This window comes from Centruroides sculpturatus, unplaced genomic scaffold (assembly GCF_000671375.1).
Source record: "Centruroides sculpturatus isolate CEXI.00-Female unplaced genomic scaffold, Cexi_2.0 scaffold393, whole genome shotgun sequence".
Lineage (NCBI taxonomy): Eukaryota > Metazoa > Arthropoda > Arachnida > Scorpiones > Buthidae > Centruroides > Centruroides sculpturatus.
The window spans coordinates 346171-357703 of record NW_019384611.1 but is presented as its reverse complement, the minus strand read 5'-3'; the positions used below and the strand labels follow the sequence as shown (position 1 = coordinate 357703).

General features: G+C 29.8%; 2 protein-coding genes and 1 pseudogene across 2 annotated transcripts in view; 2 read left to right on the top strand and 1 right to left on the bottom strand.

Annotated features, from left to right (window-relative positions):
- The first annotated feature begins 2716 nt into the window (after nt 1-2716).
- LOC111625259 lies at nt 2717-4194 on the top strand (annotated as a pseudogene).
- On the top strand, nt 4126-5058 carry LOC111625252. The gene has a single exon (XM_023368352.1). It carries the CDS (start codon nt 4203-4205, stop codon nt 5049-5051), a length of 849 nt encoding a protein of 282 aa, XP_023224120.1. The 5' UTR covers nt 4126-4202; the 3' UTR covers nt 5052-5058.
- Nucleotides 5059-7575: 2517 nt separating this feature from the next.
- Nucleotides 7576-11533, bottom strand: part of LOC111625258 (mitotic checkpoint serine/threonine-protein kinase BUB1 beta-like) — a 77804-nt gene continuing 73846 nt past the window's right edge. The window contains exons 17-18 of the mRNA XM_023368362.1: nt 8844-8937; nt 7576-7584 (exon numbers count right to left, since the gene is read on the bottom strand). Of these exons, the coding sequence (XP_023224130.1) occupies nt 7576-7584; nt 8844-8937 (103 nt within the window). The remainder of the gene's footprint in view (nt 7585-8843; nt 8938-11533) is intronic.

The following is an 11533-nucleotide window of genomic DNA, read 5'->3' as shown; positions in this document are numbered from 1 at the left end:
AAAGTGGTTGAAAGTGGCTTTCTATTTCGAATGTTTTGTTCGATTTTTTCGAATTTGTTCGAATTAAATTCGAACATAAAATTCGAATTGGTTTGATTATAGAACGATTGAAAACGTTCCAGAAACGTTGAAATTTGTTCGTTTGACTAAACGTAAAAATTCTCTAATTAGTCTGGAAACGGGGGACCTAATTCTTGCATTTTGTGAAAACAAGTAAGATTAGCTATAATGTAATTATCTTAATCATTATTATCGTTACTTTTTGCCCAGCGAAGCGGGTTTTTGTAGCTAGATTCTAGATTACTTAGAAAAACAGTCTTTTATATATATAAAAAAAACTATATTACATAAAAATAAAAACCCAGCGAAGCGGGTCCTTGCAGCTAGTAAATAATAAATTCCTATTGCAAATAAAAATAATAACATACTCAATTGTACTAAATAATAGCTGAAAATCATCGCTAGGGCACCCTAAAGGAGGTTTTTCAATGACTGTAAATCTAATAGCAGCAGTGTCATTTTGTGACAATAATAATTATATTTTTAATTTAAATAATAGCTGGGGGCGCTCCTAGTGTTTAACAGTGAGTAGTTAGTTGTAAGTGTGAATTTTGAATTCTTTATTTTTCTATTGTAAGGACAAGTTGAGGTTGAGAGGTAGGTCATTTACCATTATTAAAATAATTTTATAATTTTTGACAAACTATGTCTTGTTTATATAATCGTACCGCCAGTTTATGTTACCAGCTTAGAGGTATGAAGGAGTACATGTCGAGAGTTGGGTAACATTAACAGAGAGTTGATATTTGGCACAGAGTATTAGGTGCCCAAATCATTTGCACATAAAGAAATCCAGACTCGTAGGTAGTCAGGGGACCGAGAACCGAGTCAAAATAAGATACAAAATGGCGACCCTCTTCTACAGACAGGCAAAACAGCCACCTTACCCCACCGAAGTCAGGTGGGGGAGAGTACCACCCACAGTCATTCTAAGAAGTGAACTCTGACCTTAGGACTGAACACGTTTCATCTATGTTAAATAAAATTTGTAATCTAATTTTGTAAATTTGGGAGTGCTTCAAATATGACATTAAAACGGTGTCATTACAACTAGGTTTTTTTAAACATTATCTAGTATAGTAAAATCGTGGGACCGATAAAGATTTGACGTTATATTAGAGTTGTCGTTACATCCGATGACGTTATAATTGGGTTAAACTGTATATTGTTTGTGCAAAATAAAAAAGTAATTTCGGACGATACAATAGCCAGGATTATTTTTTTCAAAAACGGGAAATTTTCGTTACGCATCGACAAAAATTCAACCCGGGCCGACACGAAACGAAGAGAAATTTCGAAATTGGATAGGTTAATTTCATCGAAAATGCATCATGGCTGGCAAAGTTTGAACGATCGCGCCCAAAAGCAGAGATTCCAAAGACGATTGGAGAATGAGAACGACACCCGCCTTGAGCGTCAAAATGATTCCGTTTAGTAGTGTGTGGCTGTCAGCCATACTTTAGTCTTTATATAGTTCGTAAGTTCTTTACTTTTTTCTATTTTCTTCTTTCATTTCTATTTTCTAACTTCCTTTCCATTGTCTCAAAGCAATTTCTACATAAGTCGTTACTGCTTGAGGGTGAGGATTACCCTTTCTAAGAATGAGAGTTGAACAAAGGAGGAGGAGATTAAGACTTCCCCGAATTTGAGGAGATAGACAAAGGAAGTAAAACTCCAAGACAACGTGAGAGACGAGTTGTGGACTTTTTTAGTTGGACCTGGGAACAAACAGACGTCGGACGCTGCGCTCAAGCTCGATAGAGGGTGGAAGAGAGGAGATTGCAGTCGTGAGAGAGAACCCTGCCAAGACTGAACACAGAAAGAGGTACGAGGATCCATCGGATACTAGAAGAGTGAAAGAATTCAGACATCGAACCGATGGTTTACTAGAGAAAGAGAAGGAATCGCGATTTTGAGGACGGAAATCGTTAAGGAGATCGATCAGACGACTTGAACCCAGGTACTTTCTGTTTACTTTCCTATCGTACCTTTGCTTTCCTAAGTCTATCCTTTTTTTCCTCATTATTTTAAGATAGATGTAAGATTAGTTTTAAGTTAGTCATTAGATTTATTCGGTTGTTCTATGTTACGCGCGCATGCGGTATATCCCTGTAAACTTAATAGGAGGCAACTCACTTCCCTGTATATATATTGAAGTGAAAATCTGTAGGTCGGTGTATTAAAAGAACCCCGTTCAGAAAGAATTAAAAGAATATATATCGTGTGCAATTTTTTTTCCGTGTTGTTATTTGTGACGGTTACTGGCGGACCCACAAATATCTGTTTCCGAACGACCACAGTGAGTCTCCGAGACGTAGTCTTGTCCCAAATACGGTTTTACCGTTTTACTTGATTTGATTATTTGAGCTTGTTAAAGTATAAATTTTATTTTATTTTAGAGAAAATGAATTATCATCACGCTTCGGGTTCTGAAAAAAGAAAGTGTAAGAAGAAGTTGGAGGAAGAAGCAAATAAACAGAGAAATGCTCTGCTAAAATATGTTATTCATACAAAAATAGACAATATCAATGTGGAAGTTGAGCCTGAAGTAAAGGTTAACGAAAAGGACGTTGGTGAATATTCTGGAAACAGTGAAAATCAAGAAGTAGAAGTAGAAAAGACAGAAAACAATGAAAATACAATTGAAGTAGTAGAAATGAAAAATATAGAAGACAAAGACATACCAGAGGTTGAGAATAAAAACGAAAATGCAATTAATGAAGTAGAAATACAAAATATAGAAGGTGTATCCAATATCGTTAATGATATTTTAATTTTTGACAATTTGGACATTTTGTTATGGCCTTCAAATTTAACAACAGACAAGCAAAGTTATTTGCTTAAAAATAAACCATCGTCAAATATTTCTCTTGTACATACCGCTAAAAAAGTAGTGACGGAAGGTGGAAAAACTGTAACTCGGACATTAAAGAAAAATATTTTTACTCGTAACAAGGCAAACGGTGAAAAAATTGAGCGAGAATGGTTAGTATATAGCCCAAGAAGTAAAGCAATTTACTGTTATTTTTGCAAGATGTTTGCGATCAGAAGAACCGCTTTTACAGAAGGTTACTCGGACTGGAAAAATGCAAATGTAAGAGTAAAAGAACATGAACGTTCTACTGATCATAGGCATTCTATTGAAATTTTGATAGCAAGAAATTCAGTTGAGGGACGTGTAGATACTATAGTTGAAAAAAAGTATTTAGAAAAAAAAAAAATACTGGAGAAAAGTACTGCTGCGGGTAGTAGCAACAATAAAATTTTTAGCTAAAAATTCTCTGGCATTTCGTGGCTCTAATGAACTCTTTTCTGAATGTCAAAGCGGGAATTACATTGGAGCTCTAGAATATTTGGCAGAATTTGATGAGTTTTTAGCATCGCATATAAAACAATATGGATCAGCTGGAAAAGGCAACGTAAATTATCTTTCTTCAACTATTTGTGATGAATTTATTCAAATATTGAACAAGAAAATGTTAGAAACATTTGTGTCAGAAGTTAAAGCTGCGAAATATTTTTCCATAATAATTGACTCTACTCCTGATATAACACATGTAGACCAATTAACTTTTATATTGCGCTATTTATCAGAAGATGGAACCCCAATCGAGAGATTTTTTGGATTTATTCCCATTTATTCTCACTCGGGGGAATCATTAGAAAATGAACTTTTACAGAATATTGCAAAATTAGGACTGGATATTAGCAATTGTAAAGGACAAAGCTACGATAATGCAGCAAATATGTCTGGCAAATACAATGGGCTCCAAAACCGCATTAAAAAACATAGTGAAACAGCCCATTACGTTCCTTGTGCCTCGCATTCGTTAAATCTAGTAATAAATAGTGCTAGTGAATCATGCTTGCAGGCAATAAAATATTTTAATTTACTGGAAATCATTTATACCTTATTTTCGGCTTCTACATATAGGTGGAACATTTCAGAAAAAAGTTTTGCCGCAAATAATAAACATTTTACTGTAAAAAAGTTATGTACTACGAGATGGTCTTGTAGAGCTGATGCAGTTAAGGCAATTCGCTTTGGGTTTGACCAAATAAAAAGTGCTCTTCTTGAAATATCTTCAGACGAATCTCAGAAATGTTCTGTTAAAGAAGAATCACGAAAAATAGCAAACAAAATGAATACTTTAGAATTCATTTTGTTAACAGTTATTTGGGATAAAATTCTTTCCAGAATAAATGCAAGCAGTCAATCCTTACAAAATCCTACTTTGCCACTCTCGTTTGCAGTAAATATTTTTGACAATTTATATGATTACGTTAATAGTTTAAGAAGTTCATTTCTGGAAATAGAAGCAGAGGCATTAAGCACGTCAGAAATAAAAGTGTATTGTGATTTTAAAAAAAGGTCCCAAAAAAGAAAACGTTTTTTTGATGATGCTTATAATGATGAGGAAAATCTAAGTTTTTGTCAGGGCCAAGAAATGTTTAAGCGAAATTGTTTCTACGTAATTTGTGATAAAATCTCTTTTGAATTAAAAGTTAGAAGCAAAAGTTACAAAGATATTGATGAAATTTTTAAAATTTTTCATACAAACATAGCTGACGGTGACGACGAAGACATATCAATTAATACCGCATTGTTAAAAAAATGGTACAGTGGCGACATTGATACCGAAGAATTGGACGAGGAATTGTTGCAATTTAAGTTAATTTGTAAAAGCCAAAATTTAACGTTGCCATCTGATATGCTGCAATTTATAAAGAGCACAAAAATAGTATCAACATTTCCAAATACAGAAATATTATTGCGAATATATTTAACTTTGCCTATATCGAATGCATCTGGTGAAAGATCATTCTCAGTATTAAAACGTGTAAAAAATTATTTACGAAACTCACTGAGTGAATCAAAATTAAATTCTTTAGCTGTTTTATACATCGAACAAAATGCTTTGGATAATATTAATTATGATGAAATAATTGATAATTTTGCTGAATTAAAGACTAGAAAACAGAATTTTTAAATAAAGTTTATTTATACAGTACTTAATTTTTTAAACTATCTTGGCTTTTATTTAAATTATCCTTTTTATTAGTCAATTTATCTCTCATGAGTAAAATATTTATTTAAATATTAAACAAAAACGTTAAATTAAACAATTGATATTTTAAGGTAATATTGTTATTGTATAACAACTTTTGTTAGACATTTAATAAAATAAATTTCAATTTTTTTAAATTTATAAACAAACTGTTCAAACTTTTCTAGAAAAACTAAAATTAAGATTTGTTTTAGTTTTCCACATTACAGTATTTAGGTTTGGTTTTAAATTTGGTGTGTGCTTTATTTCTTGTGGGAGAGGGGGGGACCCGGTAAGAAGAAAATGTCTAGGGCCCCAAAGTGGCTTAATCCGGCCCTGTGTACACGCTTACTCCACTGGCATTCAAATGGAGTTTGGCCTAGACAAGTGTAGAATATTTCACATTAAACAATAATCTTAAAGATAAATGATTTTGTATTTGAAAATGAAGATGACATTGAATGCATAGATAAGGGATAAAAATCTACAAATGTTTAGAAATACAACAGGCTAAATGCACAGAACATGCACAAATAAAATAAACACTAGTAAGTCTTACAGCAAAGTCAACCACTGCAAGACTTATTTTTTATTTTGTGCTGTCACTGGAAGTCCTGTAACATTTTGCAGAGTGAGACAGATGAGCACTCTCTAATAAATGGTCGACTCCGCCATAAGATTTATTTTCCTGAGATGTAAGAAAGGACATTGAAAGACACTTTATTGTATAGTCTTAAACTGTATATTAATTTTACAATTATAGTCCTGGCAATTTTATCAAACTGACAAGTCTGTTTTATTTGTGCATGTTCTGCAAGTTTTCTATGTTTACTCCTGTTGTAAAACACAACAGCAGATTAACATTGACAAAAATTCAACATGGCAGCCACACACAATGGAGAAAAATTTCAACATTGGATAGGTTAAACTCAATAATAAAAACACATGAATGCAAAACACACATTTAAAGAACTCAAACATCTATCATCTCAGTACTAACATCAGGAGTAAAAGCTACTGAAAGATTTAAGAGGTATCTCTTATTCCACTGAATAGTCTGCAAAGTCATGCCACCAAAAACAACATAATATATTTTTTCAGAATTAAGAAAAATAAAACAGTAAAGATGGGGCATGATGGATAGGAAAAATAGAAGAGGAGAGCCAGCTTTCTTGACTGGCACTTTTTAAGTATTACTGGTATAAGAAATAGGTATCAGTTGCCAAAACAGCTCCATCTCCCCACATACTCCCAATGATAAATGTCTAAATACGGTCCTGAGAAACATTATTTAGCATTATATGTTGAATACAAACAACACTAGAATAACTCCAAATGAAAACACAATCATTAGCAAAACAAACACAACAGTATGTCCACTGTCAAAAGGTCAAACTTCTTAAAACAGGAAGGGCAAGACCTCAGACATAAGCTGACTTCTATAAATTAAGGAAGAAATTGAAAATTTATAATAATTAAGTTAAATATAAATTAATTAGAAGACACAGTCTGTCCAGAAATGGGAACCGCCATTTATTCACTTCTTGTGTTCCAGAATACAAATATTTGATGACTAGACCTTTCTTTTTAGGCTGCATGGCCGTCAAGTTTAAAAAATTCCTTTAAAAAACACAAAAATACCCAATTAAAATTACAAATTTAAAATTAAACTGGCTGGTCTTACAGGCATCTTTTTGATTTCCATCCATACCACTCTGGACAGACTGTGTCTTCTAATTAATTTACATAAGATTGCCATTGGATAAAATTCTACACAAGATAAATATAGTTCAATTTCCTCAACAGTAGGATATTTTATGGGCAGAGGAATGGGCACTTTCATGTTAGGAACAAATAAAATTCTATAGGAGCAGATCAAGAGTAAGAAGATTGGGAAAAGTACAATCATCTTGGTCAGATATTCACTGACTAGGAATGATCAATGGAAGTGAAGATGGAATCTGTAGTAACTAGAACTCTTTAACAAATAAATAAAATGCTTCCAGTACTGGATAAATACTGCAAGCATCTGTACCATTTGTCAGAATGGTACAGATATTAGAAGAGTAATTGGTTGCAAGGGCATTTATTTTGTACGTAATTTGGAATAAAAGTTTGTAGATGTGAATCAAAACCTATGCTAAAAGTTTGATTCATTTTTGCTTTGTATATTTGAATTCTGATAAATTATAAAATTTATGTTTCAATTCTTCCATAATATTTCTATCAACTCTATATGTAATTTTTTTCACTACATTTAGTTTTATAATTTTCCAGAAATTTTCCTGGTTGCTAATACTCTGGATATTCAGCATGGATACAGTGATTAAAATATTTCTAATCAGAATATTTTTCATGTCTAGATATAAACAATCAAAGTCTGATTTTCTAATAGCTGCAGTATTTTAGATATTTAACTATTCTCAAAGTAAACTTAATTATTTTGTTTGTTAAATGAGAAGCTTAATCATTTATTCTGAATAAAGAAAAGGCCTAAAAAAACTCCACTTCAATAACTTTTTAAAATTTACAAAATTTTAAAAAATTCACTAAGTAGATAATACATAGGTGTCTTCTTATGTTGTCCTTTTGCATGCAACATAAGGAAATTAACAGTTCCACAATGGAGTCAACCTTTCATTTGAGGCTGCTTGTCTGCCTCAATATGTAAAACATTAAAAATATCCTTCTGGAAACAGCACAATTAAAAAAACTTTGTTTTCGTTTGCATCTCTTACATATTACAAAACAAAAATACAATCTGCAAAAATGATTAAAATTATGTACAAAAAAGTTTAAAGTTCATTCATAAAAATAAAACATTCAGATTAATTATTAAATCCTTCAAATGGAATGCACAATAAAGTACAAATTTATAAATAAAATATGTAATCTTGGAGATTGCAAATTCTTCATGTAGTGAATACTACTGTCAACAAAGATCAAGAAAGGGAATTCCCTGTGCTGGAAAGCTGGTCATAAGTCCAATCAGTCATAACATAGGTAAGCCGTTAAGTGAGAAGTTGTATAAAGCTTATGATTTTATTCCATGAGTGGCGTTAACAAAATTACCTCGTCAGATATTACGAGGATAAATTATATTTTCACAGTTTAATCATTGGGTGCAAAATTATATTTTTTAGTTTTCATTTTTAATGTTTGAGTATTATTTGAAATATATTTAATTGTACATAAAACACGTTTCATAAGTTTTAAAATAGTTTACTTTAATGAAATATAAAAATTTTAAGTGCTTATATAAGCAGTTTTTTAAAAAAGTTAACGTATAATTTTTTTCTATAGATTTTGTAAAATCATATACACTATTATGAGAAAAATAAAAATTAATTTTTAATTAAATTATTGAAAATAAATCACTCTCTTCTTTTAAATTATATTAATAAAATAAAAATTTTTACTGACAATATTTTCAAAAGCTTATCATATCTTCATTAATATTTACTGTATTATAACAATTCCTAACAAATTTCACAGAAATAAAAAAAATTAAATTTTGCTTTATATAGAGACACTAAAGTGACTTTTTCAAACACTTGGCAGATTATTCATCTCTTTATTCAGTTGGATAAAATTCCAATTGAATAAAGAGATGAATAATCTGCCAAGTGTTTGAAAAAGTCATTTTAGTGTGTCTGTATAAAGCAAAGTAAACTACAACACAGTTTCATCAGAATCAAAAAAAAAAAAAAAAAAAAAAAAAATTAAATGTTTTACTTGATTTGGATCTGCAATTGGAATATCTACAGCAGGCTGTAAAATTCCTGATATTGGTCGTTCCACATGCTCTTGAATATAATCATGTGGTGGCCTAATTTAAAAAGTAATTTAACTTTAAATTATTAAAAATATTTAAAATTTTTTCAAATAATATATTCAATTATAATAAAATGTAAAAAAATAGTTAAATTAATTGAATAATAAATTAGAATTTTTAGATAGAAACGGGATATCAATTATAAATAAATAATGACTAGATTACAAATAATAATATTTCTCAATAAAAAATTATCACATAGTTAACTAATGCACTGAAAAAAATATCAGTAATAGGTAACTGAAAATTTTAAAGTTTTAAAGTGTGTTTGTATTTTAATGTATAGACCAAACAATATCAATCAAAGAAAGAAAAATTCAGTCAATAAATGATTTACCTTTAACATTTATCAATTTTACAAGTTAAATTCTAATATTTATTAAAATATTCAAAATAGATAAAATTATAAAAATAAATTTAAAATGACTATTGATGGCTATTTGGCAATAGAAATTTATTCTTTAAGATTAAAACAAATTTCTTATTTACTTTCTCCATTATTAAATGAATAATTAAAAAGTACAGATTATGATTTAATCTATAATTTTATGAGTATGGGGGGGCATGTCAGGATGTCGAAGCTGCGAGTGACTTTTTTTGTGAACTTTACATAAGGATAGTGAAGTGACCAATAATAGTCTGTTTGATTAATTTATTATTAAATAAGTGCAAACTAATATTATATACTTCAAGTTAAAGGAAGAAAATAATAGTTCAAAAAATAACATTATGCAAAGATCCCCAGTTAAGCGAGGAAGACCGCCACGTACAAGATCGAGAACAGAGAACAAACAAGATTATTCAGGTTCTTCAAGCTCAAAACTCATTACGGACTATGGAATACAGTTAAATAGTGATTTTCAAGAAGAAATAAGAGAGTCTAACCAGCAAAATTTATTGAGTTCAACAGGTGAGTCATCTAATATTGATGCAAATTCAGTTACAAATCTTGCAATTCATTTTGATACTTCTACAGCACTCCTATGGTCTAAAATATCTGATTTAATAAAGGAAACTAATAATAAACTACTAGAACAAATGGTCTATATAAAAGAAGATATAGAAAATATACGTCATGACATACGTGAGTCTAAGGAAAAACAGCTATACATGGAGAAGGAAATTAAAAATTTACAACAACAATTAGAACAACAAAAAAGTGAAAACGAACTAATGCAATTCAAAATAGATTCTTTAAATAATGATTATAATTATAAAAAAGTAATAGTATACAATTATCCTGTTGAAAAATCTATATCTACATCAGAAATATATAAGTTTATGACAAATGTACTTAATATTAATGACATATCCCAATCTGATATAATAGAAACAAACTTAATAACAAAGAAACCTAACATAGTAGTAAGAATAATATTTAATAATAAGCAAATCCGTGATAAATTCTTCTATACTTTTATTCAAAAGAAACAACTAAGAAATACATCAAATGAATGGAAAGACATGCAAATGGACACCAGAATTAACCAAAAACTCAAGATTAAGAAGGAAAAAGTTACTCCCAATTTTTTATGAATGGCGAAAACAAAAACATCAAGTTAAACTTCGTAATGATATATTAATGATAAATCAATAAAAAATAACATATAGTTTAAAATTGTGTAAATTGGTTTATGTAAACAACTTTCATCCTTATAGTGACCAAATAGATAGGAACAGCTGATACCATGACAAACAAAAATATAATCATTTTAATAGAACCATAAAAAATAATCAAATGGTTTCCATTGTAAACTGGAATGGTCAAGGAATAAAAAATAAAATGTCATTATAGTTAAAATTTGCACTAAATACGAACTGGATATTTTAGCAATTACAGAAACTTGGATTACTTCAAATTTATATTATAACAAAAATTTTTCAATGATTATATAGTGGAAGCGATACAAGCACTCCAAAGGAAAATAAACCAAACAAATTTGTATTTCAAGTCCAAATATTTAGCAATTAATCCAAGCAAAACTAAAATAATTATATTTCGGAATAACAGTAAAATATCCATCAATGAAACAAAAATTTATCTCTAAACAATTTTACTACAAACAGTGAATGAAATAAATTACCTAGGAGTTAATTTCGACTGGAATCTAACATTTAAATTGCATGTACAGTTTAACCTGCTTATAACGTCATCCATGGGACCGGCAATTTTTTGACGTTATAACCAAGTGTCGTTATCTGCGGGGTCATAATTTCAGTTCCATAAAAGTATCAAGCCTGTTTAAGAATCTATTATAAAATTCATTAATTTAATATCGTATGTATAAAAGTGCAAACTAAATATTTAAATCAACTTTATTTACATTATTATGTCTAAATTTACAACGATGTAATTAAAAATTTCAAAAATTATTTTTTATAAGAAATTTTTATTTGTCAAGTTTCGATAATGGCGGCACTTTCGGTTTTAACGCCTGGATGATAATTTTCTCGTTTCTTGCTTATCTATCAATGGACATGAAGTCCAATATATTTCACTTTTAGGTTAAATTAATGTATATCAATTAAAAAGAAACAATAAAAATATTCACTTAAAAAAAGTCAGTTATTTTAGATTGTAGGCATTTTT

Excerpts from the sequence above, each read along its gene's own strand:
- LOC111625252 (XM_023368352.1), top strand. The coding sequence starts at position 4,203 with ATGAATACTTTAGAATTCATTTTGTTAACAGTTATTTGGGATAAAATT.